This window comes from Uloborus diversus, chromosome 8 (genome assembly GCF_026930045.1).
Source record: "Uloborus diversus isolate 005 chromosome 8, Udiv.v.3.1, whole genome shotgun sequence".
NCBI lineage: Eukaryota > Metazoa > Arthropoda > Arachnida > Araneae > Uloboridae > Uloborus > Uloborus diversus.
The window spans coordinates 65,475,515-65,493,466 of record NC_072738.1 but is presented as its reverse complement, the minus strand read 5'-3'; the positions used below and the strand labels follow the sequence as shown (position 1 = coordinate 65,493,466).

General features: G+C 34.4%; 1 protein-coding gene across 1 annotated transcript in view; it reads right to left on the bottom strand.

Annotated features, from left to right (window-relative positions):
- LOC129227872 (anoctamin-7-like) overlaps nt 1-17,952 on the bottom strand; it is a 59,345-nt gene that overhangs the window by 20,910 nt on the left and 20,483 nt on the right. The window contains exons 5-11 of the mRNA XM_054862492.1: nt 17,393-17,558; nt 9,886-9,976; nt 9,294-9,460; nt 8,949-9,031; nt 2,391-2,528; nt 993-1,188; nt 34-145 (exon numbers count right to left, since the gene is read on the bottom strand). Coding sequence (XP_054718467.1) covers nt 34-145; nt 993-1,188; nt 2,391-2,528; nt 8,949-9,031; nt 9,294-9,460; nt 9,886-9,976; nt 17,393-17,558 — 953 coding nt within the window. The remainder of the gene's footprint in view (nt 1-33; nt 146-992; nt 1,189-2,390; nt 2,529-8,948; nt 9,032-9,293; nt 9,461-9,885; nt 9,977-17,392; nt 17,559-17,952) is intronic.

The following is a 17,952-nucleotide window of genomic DNA, read 5'->3' as shown; positions in this document are numbered from 1 at the left end:
AATGTAGCAAAATTTGCTCATCTTACAACTGACCTGCCTTTGAAGAAGGCGATGTAGAAGATGGACGAATAGAAGTTGATGAACTGGAAGATGAATACTTTGAAAGTCAAGTTGTCGTCGAAATCCGTCTGCGTGCGGTGCATCTCTGTAAAAAAAAGAGGGGAAAAATAACGATGCAACAGAGTTTTGGCGCAAGTTTCCTGTAAGAACTTTAGAAATCATTCTTACAGACTTAAATCGTTCTTAAAGGGGTCCAAAACACAAAAATCGTAAATTTTTGCAGTTTTTTTTTTCCAATCATTTTAAAATACTTTATAGTCTCTTTTTGCTTAAAAGAACGTTTGAATCTTGTTTCTATCTTAATTAAAACGAAAGATGTCATTATTTTTGTTGCATGCATTTAACTAATATTATATTTAACTCCAAAACTTTAAGCGCGTTTTTCTAAATGGTACAATTTTTCCCAATTTTTTTGCGTTCAAACTGTTATAAGTCAAAAACTGATAAAGTAATGAAAGCGCATCTTTTTCAAACAGTTTACTTTGATTTTTATTCGGCGAATTTGAAAAAAAAAGTTTACTGCAAAAAATATGGTAAAAAAAAAAAAAAAAAAAAAAAAGAAAAGAAAAGAAAAAGTATCTTCGAATTTTTCGAAATTTTTTTCAATTATTTTTATTTTTTAATAAATTAATATTTTTTAATTCACCGAATAAAATATAAAGTTTATATATTAGTGTGTAAGTTTTCGAAATTTTTTTTGGAATTTCACCAAGAATATTTTGAGTTATAGCAATTTAAAGCAACCCCATGTTTTTTAAACCAATTAAATTTAAACTAAAAAAAATGATTTGGATATTTGTATTCTGATTTTGTTTATTAAATAGATGGTGAATCAGTGCAAAACATTTCAAAACTCTAAAATGTTTCATAAATTTTTTTTCAAAATGTGTCGGACCCCGTTAAGTCTGGATAACTAAAAGAAGAAGACTCACCCCACTGTGTGAGTTTGAGGGCCAATTTCTCATAGACACGGCCGAGTGCCATGATGAGCAACAGGTTGACCAGGGCACCCGTCGAACTGGCAATGAGGGAGGCCGCCCCGCGAAACGTGTCCGTCCGGAATAAGAAGATGGACACCAGAACACGATACAGGATTACTGCTACGATGAAGATCATCACCAGAGCCATCTGGGGGGAAATATGAAAATTTTCATCTCGCACGAAAAATTACTAATGCGTATGTTCGTGAAGATAGACGTTTTAATTAACAGGGAGTGTTTAAAATGACAGCGTAAATGCATACGAGCCAAGTAGTGTTAACAAACATTTGCATTTTCAACATGCGTCTATTTTGGAGCTTAGCAGTTTTGATATACATTCTTGTGCGACTTAATGGAATCAGGTTGGGAATTTTTAATTTTCGAATTGTTTAGATTATTCAATCTTTGCTTATAACACAGCTGCTTAGCCTACCAGTTGATTAGACACTATAACCTCATGTTTTTTTGTCATAAATATTGTGTTTTGTTTAAATGTTATAAATTTCTACATATTTTTGCTGTTTTTTCTCAATCCGGTCACTTTTTTATTTTTTTGTTAGCCATGGATATTTCTCCACGGAAGCGGCAGGCCATTGTGACATTGAGTGAAAATCTGATTTGCGCAACAAAAGAATAAATGATTTGTACTTTGTTAAAAACATAGTTTAGATATCAATAATTCAAAGAAAAGTGCAAAACTCTAGCTTACTCTATACCCAGTTGAGTGAAAATGGTGCTAGACAAACGGGAGAGGGGGGCATACTAAGTGGTGATTTTGATTTTATAATTGAATGATGTAAATAAAGGTGATATTTTGTAAAAAAAATGGCTTGATTCCATTAATTTTCACAAGGGTGTTCAGTAGAACCTAGTTTATCCAAGCCCCGTTTATTCGGATCTTCGGTTTATCCGGATCAATTTGTAGAACTAAAAAAAGTTATGTTTACTTAAATACTAATTTTAAATTATGACAGCAAGAACGGAACTATAAATGCGCCAAATGTTCGGTTTTTCTTTTGATTAAACGCACGATTCCTGCATAGAACGTGCAATTTAACAAACAATATGGTGTACTGTAGGAGCGTCAGTTCGACACCACTACAGCTGAGCTATAAAAGATTAAGTATTTGTAAAAAACGGTACTATGTAGTTTTGTTCAACTCCTCACCCCCCTCCCGAACTTTTCAGGGGGGGGGGATTTGAACCCTAAGAACCCCCCGCTCCTTGTATACGGCCCTGCCATTGCATAAAAAGTGTTTCTGCAAGAAAACAAGCTTTGCTGATAGGAAGGCTATCCAGAGAATAGTTTATCGGTATCAATTCGTCACAGGGCAGCCATGTTGTCCTTACCATGACGAGGATGGCTCCGGATCCTACAGCTATTCTCTTGTACCTGACCGTATTTGGGAAAGAAGGTTCCTTGATACCAGTGATCGGATTTCTCTCCACGCAAGGGGCCTTGGCAGCGAACTCAGGACGAGGTCGTTCCTATTGATAGAAAAATCACTCGTTTGCAATCAATCTAGGTGAAAAATACTGGTTAGCAATCAAACAAACAAGATGAATCCTTCACAGGGTTTGAAAATATCATAATATTTTCAAAAATATCGAAAATATCCGATGTTTTGATACCTATCCGCACTGTAAAAAAATTCCGAAACGTTACTGGTTATTTCCGTGAAACGTCTCGGGATTTCACACGTTTTCACCTATTTCCCCGTAAAAACAAGTATCTTCACAAAAAAGTTTCCTAAATCGCTACAAGTTGCACGCGTGCAGACTTTTCACTGTTGTGGAAAATATATTTAGCAACCAGTTTAAAGATTGAATGAGCGTGTTTATTAAGCGTATCGACCTAACGTTGCGTACGGCCTGTCCAGATTGACTAAGCTCCCAATGAGAGTGAAAAAGTCAATGGATAGCAACAGCCTTGCAAGGCAGGAATTGCAGGCAAATGATATGCTTGGTTCCTTCTGGCATAGCTGTGATCGTTTTGCTTTTTATGGAGTCTTCTTCGTAAAGGAAGGTTTTAATCAATTACACTAAACCTACTTAATTTTTCTAGAAGGTTCTGGAAACATGACTGGGGAGATTTCGCACTTCTTCAGAAAGTTTCCAGGCTAATTTCAGAGAGGTTACTGACTTTTAGCGGAAAAGGTTCCTGGTTTTTGCAAGATATGTTACTGTTAGAAATTGGGCACATCAGCTGCCTATTATTTTCCAGGAACGTTTCTGAATCGTGTTTACAGTGCGATATTTTCAATAAACGCAAACAGGTCATTAGTCATCAGAACAGTAAATGCATCCTGAAATTACTCCTTTTTTCTTATATGGATGCCTCAATTGCCAAATCGATTAACTCCACTTAAAAAAAAAATCCTCATTTCTGTTTTAATAGTGCTTTATCAATACTTAGTAGTGGTGCGACATCGATGGCAAAACATCGATGTTTCAAAACATCGATGTTGGAAATTAAAACATCGATGGTATTGATACATCGACCAAAAAACATCGATGTTTCTGAACATCGATGTTTTAAAACATCGATCTTTTTGTCAATATCTAACATACATTTTTTAGTATACACTACAAACTGACGTAGATGATAATATCTAACAAATGTTTCTTAATGGATCAGGGAATTCTTTTGGCATTGCGTCTAATTTAAGCAATACAAAAGAATACGAACTCCACGAATACATTGAAAATACTGAACTGCAAATCATAAATACAATTTAATAGGAATAATTTCGCAACATCTTGGTACTATAATAAGACAAAAAATGATAATAAGACATGCAACAATAAATACAAACTAGTTAAATCTGTGAAAAAATATATCAAAGCACTTACAGTCAGTTGTATGATGAGAAAGAGTTGTGCAAATTATATTAAAAGTACAAAATTAATTCTGACAATTATTATTAAGAGCAAGAAATATGTTTTGAACTGTTAGTGCAATATAATTAAACACAAATTGTGAGTAATTGAGGGACGGCTTGTTGAGGGTAGACGCAGTGGCGGATACAAGTGAGGGGGTCAAGAGGGTCATAACCCCCCCCCCCCCCCACCCAACCCGCAACAGTATTTGAATGTTTGCTCAAAAAAATATAAAACTTGATCGAAACCGTAAGAAGTGTATACAAGAAGGAGAGGGGATCATGGGGGTCATGACCCCCTCCTCTCATCAAAATCTGCGGCAATACTTTGTAATCTGTTTCAAGGTTCATTGCATTTGAGTACTGAAAATGACTGCTTGAAAAAAAAGCCGGACCGAAACCATAATAAGAAACAGTAAATAGTTTTGATTTTTTTTGGGGGGGGGGGGAGGGTATTAACTGTCACTTTTCTATTTATAGCATATGTATTTAAAATATGTAGACAGTAAAGACAGCTTTTCTTAAGACAGTTAGTCTGCGGCGCTGAGTTCAGGAGCTAGTATAATGAAAAGTAATAAAGAACTGTCTGACGCCCGTTTGCTTTTTATAAGCAACAAATTTAATCAACGATAGTTTTTATAAAACGATATCCAAAGCTTCAGGCATCGCTTCAATCGATAAAACATTTGAATCCGTAAATATTTTTTTTCTGTAAAATCTCTATAGATTAGAATTTTTTCTGTTGTAATTTTTAGATAGTTCAGTTTTTAGTAGTGCTGAGTTTATTTTTAAATGTGCTGTAAATAGTTTATTAGATTAAATCAGTGTTTAGGATTTATTATCGTGCAAGAAATGTGAACTTTGAGTGTAGTTTTAGACCTCATTATACATAGGTTTTCGCAGGGGTGCCCACCTAGGCAATGGCGGATACAAAAAGAGGGTCATAGGGGTCATGACCCCCCCCCCCCATAAAACGTCGACAATATTATCCGTTCGCATTGTATTCAAACACTTTATGGATAAAATGTAATTGATTTCAGTTTTTGAATAACTTTTAAAAGTAAATACTTGAAATACTACTTCTTTTAATTGTTTATAAAATTTATTCGTGAGGTTTTTGTCCTATTCGGTGCCATATCCCTGACCGATGTGGTATTTTTTAAACACCTAAGCAGTTTCAGAAATTTTTCTTACCAAAAACCATAAGTTTATTCATGGAGGAGGGGTGAGGGTCATTCTTTAGCATGAGCCCCCCTAAAAGGTTAGTCTGTATCCGCTCCTGGGTAGACGATAAGTAACCCCCAATATTTGGTGTTTAAGTGCATTTCTCTTTCCGCTGACTATTCCACCAGGCAGAGAAAAAATAAAAGTCGCCATAACTATCAAATACTTCGACACAACTTTTAACAGTTCTGAATTTGTACAGTTACAATATTCACCGTAGTAATATATAGGATTCTCCTTTAGTTTAAGAATGGGAGTCTTAGAATCGACTGCAAGTTCTGGCAACAGACTACCAGTGTCGAGTTCTTCCAATAGATTTGACTTCTTCATCACCCTCCAGTTATCTTTTACCATCGTGTAGTGATCTTCCCAAAAATCATCCTTTACACAGAAAAATCGATATTTTTAAATGTGCGCTAATAAATGAAATTTTTGGAGCAATTCCATACGTAAACTTAATTACCTAGCGAGAAAATTGGAGTAAATTTTACTATAATTTTTAATTATAATACAAAAACATCAACATCGAAAAAACATCGAAAGTAAAACATCGATGTTTTAACAAAAACATCGATGTTTCCAAAACATCGACATCGATGTCGCACCCCTAATACTTAGCATGTGAATTTATATAAAAGTTTTGATTCTGTGCATTTCTGACCACGTGATGACAGAAAATGTAACACGAGGGCTTATTCACTCCTATTGATAACACCATCTCTTCTTCATATCTTTTCTCGACTTTTTAGCCTACTTTCCCAGTAAAAGTCAGAAAAAGAAGAAAAAAGCATGAAAGAAGGCTTAATGCATCTTAAAAATATCGCAAAAAACAAAAAAAAAGTCAAAAATAAATAAAATAATTAAATAAATATTGAAAAATTAAAAATTGGAAAGTAGGGTATTGAAATGGGGAAAAATGTCTGTCGGTCTGTCGGTCCGTCGGTCTGTCTGTATGTCTGTCCCCCCCTAATAACTTTTTACTGAATAGTCCGATTCGAACAAACTTTTTTTTTGTTCCGAAGATCTCGGCGAGGACACCTCATTCCCATATTTCACTTTTTGATTTGAACTATTTTTTTTTTCAATTTTGAACAGTTCAAAAAACTTAACATTAGCGCCTACGGGGAAATTCAAGGCAATTCCGAACTGTGAGGCGAATTTGCTTCAAACAAACTTTGTAGGAAAAAGCTTTTGATGAAAAACTTGTATATAAAATATCTTTTTGATTTGAACAATTTTCGTTCAATTTTGAACAGTTCAAATCCCTTAACATTAGCGCCTACGGGGAAACTGAAAGTCAATGTAGATTCCGTACTTGAAGACGGATTTTTTTCAAACAAATTTTGTTGGAAATAGCTTTTGACGCCAAACTAAAGACTTCGACTCCGAGAATTTAGGGGCACTTGACTCCGACTCCGACTCCTATGCCCGACAATTAATCGGACTCCGACTCCGACTTCGTAGCTTTGGCAAAATTTATACACGGAGGACAAATGACTGACTCCGATTCTTAGATATTCGACTCCGACTCCTTTACCCCAAAATGAGATTGACTCCGACTCCGACTCCGCAGCTATGGTTTTGACTGTGAAATAATTATTATTGATTTGACTTGTTTTTATTTTACGCTAAAGTTTTAATTTAGGTATTCAGTTTTCGGCGAATAAACTCGAAGTCATTTATGTTTCTACATAAAGATATGCGCAGACGATTTTTTTTTTTTTTTTTGACAATGAAAATTATTTCTTTAAGTTGACATTTTATTGTTTTTATTTATTTTGGTAAGTGTATTAATTCATTTAAAAAATTGTTTTTGGCAACAGGGGAAAAAGAAACGATTTTTTTTTTGATATGATGTATTTGTTTTAATGAGCTTATTAATTTTAATTATTATTTTTTCGTTTTGAAAGCTGTTAAAGATTTTTTTTAATGGAAATAAGTGTATTAGCTGCTTTGTTTAAAAGTTGCTGCTATTTTTTTTTCGCATTTAATTTTTTTAGATGAGTGAGGAATATTTTATTCCTAGAAATCAGCTTAAAGTGTTTTAAAAATATGTTTGAAAAAATTTGCGATTTTAGCTATTTTTGAGAATATTGATCAGGTACTAGAAAGTAGTATGGGTATACGGGAAAGTAGGCTCGTCTAGTTCTAGACAGAACTTCTTGTTGTTTTATGGAGTTAATCAATTTGGCAAGTGAGGCATCCATATTATAATTACAATTAGTAGACTTAAAATTAAGGTTTCTTTCATTATTTATATCTAATATTTTATTTTACATTTCTATCAATTTTAATGAAGTTCATTTAGCATTACCTGTTTTCCTCATTTTTCTTCTGTTAGCTACTTTTACAGTTCATCAAAAATACATAATATGCACTAGTCTGTGCACGGTCATAAGACATTTTCCTTTATTTTGAGCAATGTTTAATATTGAATTAGGCACTTTTAATATAAATTCAAATTATTACTAATAATTTTATGAATATAAAATTCAAGTAAAAAAGGAATATTATATTACTTTGTTATATTAATGACGTATTAATACATCATAAAGAATATAGTACATAACTTTTTAGTCGGTTTTAATATTAAATGAACAATGTTTCGATGATGAATGTATTTTTTATATTGAAAATACCGTAGTTGAGAAAATAAATATCGAAAATGACAAAATATCATGATGTTTTCAAAATAAATATCTGATATATACTCGTATCGGCGAATCCTGATTCTTCACAACGTCTTCTTAATAGCAGATAACAGAGAGAGGAGAGAGGCAGAATTTAGTCAGCAATAAAATGGTTGAAAAAATAATTTTTCCCATAAAGCACATTTGTAAGAGACCGCCTTGTAGGTGCTTGATGCAAAAGATTGAATTGAGAATGTGTTGTTGAATAAAATACAAATAATGAAAATTTAAATGCTGCTTAACATCAAAGATTGAAGTGACATGTTTGGTGATTTATGTACAGAAAAAGAGAACAAAATAGAACGTTAAGAATCGGGATTGAACGACATGGCAGCAGGGCTCATTTGTTGCTATTTGTATTGTAAACATGCTGGTTGGATTATGAATGCACCCATTTAGTAATTTAATAGGATGAAAGAGGTTAATATTTTTTTTAACTTGCAGAAAAGGAATACATTGAAAATTTCCAGTACACATTGGAAACACGTTTGGAAAACTTTAATTCAGAAAAAGTGCTCCAATCGTTTGAATGTGCACCAAAATGTGTACCGAGTTAGCTCCTTTAAAAAGAAAGTACAGAAACAGGTGTGCTCCGAATCTGTTTTGAATGTTTCCTGTTCAAGATTTTTGTGAAAATTTAACTTTGCATATTTGAAATCATATTGGGACGCATTTGAGAACAGATTAGGAGCACAGGTTGAGAACAGTTGTGAAACCATCAATTTCTTTCGTACAAATATAATAACTTACGTTCAAGACAAACACACTTCATCGCATTAGTTATTGCCTGTATTATGTTAACTTTTTTCTTTAACATTTAAACATATTTATAGATGCTGTATTTAGAACTGAAAATTTTTAAAGGGTTTTAAGCCATATTAGAAACAACAGATTTTAAGTATTTTAGGTAATTTTTAACACAAACTGTTATAGAATAGTTTTTAACAGTTAAATTTTCCTAAAATTTATTTCTAAGGTTTGAGAGAGATAGAGAGAGGGGGGGGGGGGAGTGAGAAAGAGAGAGATGCACGAAAGGCGAAGTCAATTGCGTATCTATCCTGTTAGTAAAAATTTGCAGCTGGTGACACTCCAATTAAACTGTTTGGAATATTTACCTCTTCCTCTTCAAAGTCCATGCAATCCCAATGGTGAGCTAGACTCGCGCTCTTTCTCTTCCAATACTCTAAAAAGGAAACCGCTGGAAAACAAAAGAAAATCTTTTAGAAGAAATATCAGGTTACTTGCATTTTGTCAGTGTATAAAAATTATTTTACGAACATTAATGTAATTACATTAAAGAGAAACATTTTGTTCCTTTAGTTTTAGTGTCGATTGAACCACTTTTAAAAGTATCAGCCAGTTGAGCTATGCCAGAAGATTCACTACAAATCTAAGGGGCTTTCATTCTTTGGATAACCACCTATACATTAAGAACTTTTCAATTAGAATGGAGCGCTCACCCCAGAAGGAAACGAAGACTGCGTAGAAGACAGTGCCCGGGTGATCGAACAGGTAGGAGAGCTTGCTGAACATGCAAATGTCACTCAGATGCCAGTAGACGCAGCCGTAGTTCTCTTCACAGCGAGGGCACATCAGGAACGTCTTGCCGCTTTCGCAAACCTCATTCCTGCATAAGAAAACCACGTTAATAAGATTTCTCAAACATTTCATTGGAATTAATTTCAAAAATTTTATGATACTTTAAATTATAAGTGTTAGATGTTGAACATATGTGTCAAATTAGGTGCTCTTTGATTCTTATGTCTTATCACTAAAATCTAAAACTCATTGTATAATCATAGCTTGGGTCTAGTGGTTAAAATTGCTCCAAAGTTAAAAATATTAATGCTACTAATAGCTGTAATGTCGGAGTCGGAAGCTTTAAAATCCCAGGAGGTTGAGTCGGACGTTTTATCTCCAACTCTACAGCTCAGCTCACTCTTGCCTTACATCAAAACTCACTCATTGCATTACATCAAAACTCACTCACTGCAAGTGGCTAGCAAAACTACATCTGACACACAAATAAATTCAATATAATACAAGACTTACGAGGGGGTGTCATTGTGCATGGTCAAGACACCGTACAGGAAGACAGCTAGACCGACTACTGCAGCGGGCAGTAGCCATCCAGTGTAGAACCCTGGAATGAGAGAGAAAGCAATTAAGAAAGGCTATTTTATTTTAGAGCAAAATTTTATTCATCAAGAATTAAAAAAAAAAAAAAAATGACAAATTCGAACTGAAATTTGGGTTATTTCAATGTTTTCCCATGCGAGCTTTGGTCGAAAACTATCTCATTTTGAATGATGAAAAGTGATTTCTCTTACTCGAGTTTTTTCAACGAACTAGAGTTATGGGAATATTCTTCCCTATCGATACTACTCCTAAATTGTGGAGGCGTAGGTAAATTAGCATAATCATCTGCTGGATGTTGCTAATAGTCCGGTCAATTTAGACAATTGAAATAACAAAAATTCCGAGAAAGCTAAATTTTTGTAGGGACCTTGGGCTTACTATTACAAATAAGGTGCCAAAAGTCCCCATCGATCCCATGTGCGCTAAAAAAGTTATTCGGGGTCAAAGGTCAAAATTTTAGGTTTTTTGGATTTTTCTCAAAAACGGTAAGTTTTATTGAAAAGTACCGCAGACCAAAGTTGTAGATCTCAAAATTCTCTATAAAAATGGTCCTTATGATTTTTTTCTCCAAGACCAAACCTTCCCAGATATTGCGTACTCTCAAAAAACAGCCAGTCATTTACAGAATCCCCTCTACTCGCGTGGCCTTGAATAACATCTGGCTATTCTAGTCCGTGTGGCATCGTTCACGTACCCAGAGGTGCCCAACCCACTAAGAGCAAAGGCGCACCCCCCTCATTTTCGCAGAAATCCCCCCCCAAAAGCATGCCTCCCCCCAAATGAAAAATACTCCTCAAAACAATCCCCCTAAAAATTTCGATGGCGCAGTCTGGGCCATGACCCCTCCTAGGGGGGGGGGCACCCCTGACGTACCTGCTTCTTTTAGAGTTAAACGTGCAGTTCGAGTGAATAAACGTATCTATTACAAGTGTCTACTGTTTGTGCTGATCAATATTTAAGAAAAATGTAACAATTTCGCTTTATTTGCAATACATTTTTGACTGAAGGTGAAACTGTTGTGCTGTGCAGTTGTGGAATGCCAACTTTAATCGATGCAAGTCTCGGGAGAAGTTATAAGAATGCTGATTATTTAAGAAGTCAAAAGTCAGTTACAATTCGCGTGAATTGCAGAAAATCATACACCCAGAAAAATTCAATCTCTGCAGCAACGTGAGGATAAAGAGGCTAGTACTTCAAAAGTAAGTCCTCCTCGTACTGTAGCGCGATTAAGTGAATTTGAATCCAGCTTTTGTTTTTAAAAACCCTGCTTATTTTGTGGCTGTAAAGCGGATGGGGAGGCTGAGAAGAAGAAAACGCAGAATAATGAAAGAAAAATTCATAAAGCAGCGACTAAATCATACTCAAAATTAAAAAGTGCAAGAGCAGCTTTTGACACACCTCAGAACGGTCTTTAGCTAAGTTTAAAAGGGATTCTTTGAATGTAAGTGTGGAAACTTTATAAATTTTTCTGCAATAATTCTGCGTTTTGTTCTTCTCAGCCTCTTCATCCGCTTCCTCGCCACAAAATAAGCAGTGTTTTTTACAACAAAAGCTAGATTCAGATTCACTTAATCCCGCTCTTGTTCGAGGTGGACTTACTTTTGAAGTACTGGCCATGCTCATAAGGTTGGATTGAAAAAAATCAAAATCTGATAAACGCCCGGAAAAGTTGCCTTTTGTAGAGATATTTGTTTCAACAAAAGGATTTCGACCGCAAAAAATATCTTGAGGTGTCGCTCGCGCCTCGAAGTTGATCATAAATGCATAAAAACTGGAAAAAGTTATAGTAATTTCATCAAATATCAAAATTTGAGAAATTTGATGTTATCGCTCTTAAGAGCAGGATTTTTGCGTAGATTACACATTGCATAAGATCATTTTAATAATAAACTGTATTTTAAAGTTCCACACATGCGTTGAGTCTTGAATTTGACCAATATAGTCAGGATTAAATAACATCGTGTTGCTCCGTACTTAGAGAAAAAAATATTAGAAGTTATGATTTGTAAAAGTTTGCTTTCATATCAATTAATTCTTAAATAGATACGAAAAAAATAAGTAATAAAAGCATTTCTTATCTAGTAAAAAAATGTTTAATTCTCCACTTAGCAGATAACTTTGGTTCAAAATGTCAAATTTACCTATGATAGAGAACAATGGTTAAGTATAAAAATTTTAAAATAATGTGGCTTGCAACAGCCCACATCAGTCACCCTTTGAAACAAAAGACGTTGCTAAAGAAATTTAAATGGGTTTTGAGCCCTCAAACTGTAACCACATTGATTACAATAAAACATAAGTTTGGCATGCGAATTGAACTATTTTACTTCTCATAATTTTCAGTCTTGATTGAAATTGTAGCTTGATGGTATTGTGGCTTAATATTTCTAGATTCTAATCTGACTCGAATAAATCCATCCCTTTTGGTTAGGCAGCAAACTGTACCTGACATTTATTTTTCTCATTTTACCTATCGTCTCACTGCATTAATATGACATGTGAGGTTTTGAGTACTTGACACTTCTTTTTCTTATTTTACCTATCGTCTCCCTGCTTTAGTATGACGTGAAGTTTTGAAAACCATACTACTCAGTAGGTACGCCACCAAGCAATTTGTTTCAAAGTTTTATCGGAAGTCCCCTTTTTGAAAGAGGGAGCTGCCGAGCTTTACCAGTTCTGCTTATCGATGAGCTCATAGCAGTTTCTCTGCTTCAAAATTGAAATCTGGAATTATACATGTTCATTGTCCATCTTCGAACTGATCGTCGTAATTCGTCTTGAAACAAGTTCTCTGATAATGGTCAGCCGCAATGCGTAGTGTTATATTTTTTAGATTCTCAAAGTAACCAGTTTGCAGAACAAAAGCTGATGTTCTAAACATAGTACGATGGCAAGTTTAAAAAATTCGATTGTATAGCGAAAATTTACAATTTTAGATTTTAACTTGAGTTCTTTTATAAGCAGAAGTGGGAAAACTCGGATCATCTTCTTAAAAAAGGAATATCAGATAAAACTAAAAGAAATGGTGCTTGAGGATGTAACTACTGAATTATATGATTTCCAATACCTCACGTTATACTAAAGCAGTGAGACGATGCGTAAAATTAGACAAAGAAGCGTCAAAGAAGTCAAGATAATAATGCGACTCGCCAGCCAAACTATGTTTTATTGTATGAAATGTGGTTACAGTTTGAGAGCTCAAAAAAACATTTAAAAGGGGGTTGTTTTGAGGGGTATTTTTCTCAGTTTTTGGAGGGGGACTCTTGCTTCTTAGGGGGGGGGGACTCCGCGATATTGAGGGGTGTGCCCATGCCCTTAGTAGGTCCGGCCCCTTTGGGTGCGTGAACGATGCCACACGCACTAGAATAGCCAGATGTTATTCAAGGCCATGCAAGTAGAGGGGATTATGTAAATGACTGGCTGTCTTTTGAGAGTACGCAATATCTGGGAAGGTTTGGTCTTGGAGAAAAAAATCATAAGGACCATTTTTATAGAGAATTTTGAGATCTACAACTTTGATCTGCGGTACTTTTCGATAAAACTTACCGTTTTTGAGAAAAATCCAAAAAACCTAAAATTTTGACCTTTGACCCCGAATAACTTTTTTAGCGCACATGGGATCGGTGGGGACTTTTGGCACCTTATTTGTAATAGTAAGCCCAAGGTCCCTACAAAAATTTAGCTTTCCCGGAATCCTTATATATTATTTCTGTAGCCTGTTTTTGGTTTCTACGCCAAATTTCCCTCAATTCGTGATCGATTTCTTTGATTTACGGCTTATTTTATAGCTTATGGTGCTGGCTACTGACGAAAAATAGACCCAAGGTCTGAAAATTGTTTCTTTTAGCCGAAAAACCTGTTTTAAAGAACCAGAATAAGGTTTTCGGTCAAACTTATAACTTTAATTTGCGCTATGACCGACAGAGCTGAGTAGCTTGATCGGCAGAGCGTTCTCTTCGTAACCAGGAGATTACGTGTTCGGGCCCACGTCCGAACAATCTGCAACAAAAAAATTAGAGAAATATCGCGCATTACATGAACACTGAATTAAATGGATAACAACTATGAGGGAATAGAATAAATGAGAAGGAAATGCTCCTTGCTGATATGTAAACATTCAGTGATTTTGTGCTAAATTACTTCGAAATTGCACGTGTTTTTTTTTTTTTTTTTTTTGAAGCTTTGGCTCTGGAAAGAAAATTAAAGCATAATGTAAGCGAAAATATAAGTAACAGGTTTAAGATTTCATACTACAATAGAATTGTTTTTTGTTCAGAAAAAATAATAATAAATCGTATATTGAAATATATATTCTTCTAATGCGTTTTTGACTCTTTGTAAAAATAAATAAAATACTATCTCAATTTGAAGGGTAAAAAATATATTTTTTCTTCTTTTTGCTAAAAAACAAATAGCTTATCACATTTTTACTACATTCGAAAAGCTACGCTTAAAAAAGAGCATAGTTCAATTTATTTTGTATTTTAACCGTGCTGTTAAATGATGAACACGTGCTGCCATCTAAGTTATAACGGTTTAAGCAGCCTGCGATGACAAATTGTAAAAATTTTCAAAAATAAAAACATTTTTCTTCAATATCTTATCTTTTAAAACTTATCAGGCTGGCCAATGACGAAAAAAAGACTTACGGTCGAAAATTCAAGTTTTCGAAATCGCCTCTAGCTGTTTCAAAACCTTGATGCTGCATGTAGTTCTTATGCATTTTTTAAAGCAAAGTTCTAATGCAGTTTTCCATTTTTTACGTCGCTTTCGGCAAAAAAAAAAAAAAAAAGCCTTTGTGTGTGTGTTCATATTTTAATAAAGCTTAACAGCACTGGACTTAGTTGTTCGGTTTAATTGATAAGTTTTTTTCGGTAGAGCGTTCGGCTATAAACTACTTGAACTTCGGGCAAGCTTGGGCTGTCCGACATAATATCAAATTTATATTAGTATTACGCATTACATGTGCTCATAACATACACACCTAATAAAATAAATGCAGTGGGAATGCTACTTGGTGTTTCGACTCCTTTATGCAGGCTACAGTTATCATTCGGATAAGTTGATTGTTAATCGAACTGTGTTCTTTGACTACATCCAGACCACTCAACATAATGTAAGCATAAATAAGTATTAGTTTTACCTAAAGAAATCCTTTTTGTGCAGAAAAACATTTTTATTGTATGCTAAAATGTAGATGTTTCTAATAGCAGTGTTCGACCTTTTGTACAAATGAAAAAATACTACTCCCGATTAAAACTACGAGTTTTACTCAGTAAACCTTTAATTTTTTATTCGCGCGAATACGATATAAAGCATTAAAAGTATTATCAACTTCATTAGCAAGAAATTATTTTCTACTCCTCTGCTTTCTGCTGAAAAAAAAAATACATTTTGTCTACGTTCGAAAAATTACACTTAAGAACGGACTCAGTTCAACTGGTTTTGGTTTTGAATTTTAAGTGTTCGATTAAAAGAGAAACATGTGAGGGCATTTAAGCCGTAACGGTTAAAGCAACCTTCTATGTGAAATAGTTCAATATTCAAAGATAAAAACACTTATTTTCAATCAAATTTATTACTTCTCTAGAATGTTTGTTTCAATCGCTACGTGAGATCTTCGTCATTCTTTAATCAAATTCCATGCTTTGCGAATAATTTTAAATCGTATCATGCTGGTTAATGACAAAACACAGATGCATGATCATATTATTATTTTTTTTTTTTTTGGCAAAAAGCTTTTTTGCTGTTTTTTACTACGCATTCCTTCAATGAATAGCTTTCGAAAAGGAAGGCGCAATTGCTAGGTTTGTTGGGGTGTCGGGCTGTTAGTCAGAATGGCGCCAATTCGAATACGTGCCAATAAATATCTCTTTAATGTTTCCTTTTTTCCCGTCAGATGCTGACATGTGCAGGACTGTATTTGCCACAACCTGTTTTTTCACATGCACAATTATTGCTTTTTCACGAGTCACCACTCAGCCACACTTTTAATGACATTTATGTTTGCATTGAAAATATGTACGATTAAAAGGGGAGCTATGATCAAATTATCACAACGTTGTATTTAACGAGGTTTTGTTACTGATGTCTTTAAATTACATGCCTTCTCTTCTGCGCTTACTTTTTTTTCGGTTCTTCTTCATAATGTTCTTCCTTTGAAATTCTTAAAGAGCGAAATGCCTTATGAAATGATTTGAAGCACAGTGCGGAGTTCCGCACGGGTCGACTAGTTTTTGTTATTTGATCACTATTTTTATGTCTAAATTGACCGGGCTATAACGCCTTAGAGTTCGTAACAGTGGTGGACTGTTTCTTACGTATTCTTGTAGAAAGACGTTGATGTATACAGCGTGTGCCCTGCAAGACTTCTATTTCCTCAACAGTTAGCCCCAGGTGCATACGTCCCAATTGCAATAACGGTCAAAACAAGGTGCAGAGTTAAAATATTGAACGTTCGAAGATAACTATGATATTAATGAAAAATGCGAAATTTAACTTTTGCACGAGCTCTAGGTCCTCTAAGAGATATTTGGAAAGTAATCTTTATTGAAAAATTATTCGGATATAAAAATACAGATGTGCTAAAGAATAATACCAACACAAAAAAATGTGAAATATTTGCTTCCAAGATTAAAGAGAAGAAATTCTGAGAGACCATGCGAAAAAAAAAAAAAAATGAGATGGGAATATGTTGCCCTTTAAAAAGAATGACACGTTGTCAAATTAAAAAAATATATGTTTATCGCTTCCACTGCTATTGAAAAATAAATTCAAACCCAGATGCGCACATAACGATTAAATTTTACAATAAACGTTTTAAAATGGTTTTCCAAACGATAACAGCCATTTCACAGCGTCTATGAAACGAAATGTGCTTCCTGGGAATTTTATGCTATAATACGAAAAAACACACTACAAAAGTTCGCGCAGTTAAAAAAAAACAAACTCTTATTTGTCCATACAATTTTAAATCATTGTTAATTGCTATAATTTCCCTTTTACGACTGTAAAATGGGATGCCACAAAATGTTGCGTTTCATATTTCGGCGAATATTAGTCGTACTAATGTCAAATCTTTTGTATTGGCATTATTTTTCAATGGAGATAATTTCCCTAATATTATCATAAGGACCTAGAGGACGTATAAAAATCTAGATTTCGTATTTTTTGAACTTTTTTTTTTCGTTTCATACTTTTCATATCTAAATGCTGCATTTGATCATTTTTGCAAATGGAAGTACCTATGCATCTAAGACGAACGGTTACGAAAATAGAGGTTTGGCAGGTTAAACGGGAATACGCTGTATGTATATAAAAGATATTTTGTGTGAAGATTCATGTTACTTCGATTAGTAAGATGCTACATTTTCAGTCATACTGAGAGAAAAAGTGAGATAAAAAAAAAAAAAATACTCACCCAACCAAGCGAAATAGATCCCGATCTTCTCTCCGAAATACTCTCGAATGTGGTCCAGTGGTTGATATTTGTACCACTTCCCCCATCGGGCCCAGTAGTTGTATAGAATCTGGCGTTTGTTCAAATTCTCGGGAGCCACGGGCCTGTCGGGCAGCTGGTAGGGTCCCTAGAATACGAAAAAGAAATAACTTAGGCATAATAAAGTTTATTTCTATGTATAATAATATAGAGCTCAAGACGGAACATTATCTGATTGGTTGTGGTCTTGAAGGTCCTAATTTTACAAATTAAAATGCCTTGGAAAAAGTACTTTGATTTTTCAACATGATTTTGATTTGGAAAAAAGTACACGTTATTCTAACCGTTTCAGTTTCTTAACAAATTTTAAATAAGATAAACACACCGGTAGTGGACAGTGCGTCAGAGTGCTTCAGTAGTGGCCATTTCAAGGTTTAAATTTAAAAAAGTAGGATTTCAGGTTTCCCAGTGGATTCAAACGTGCAGGAGGTAAAACCAAAGATAATATAATACCTCCTGCTCGTTTGATGCACTTTGGAATC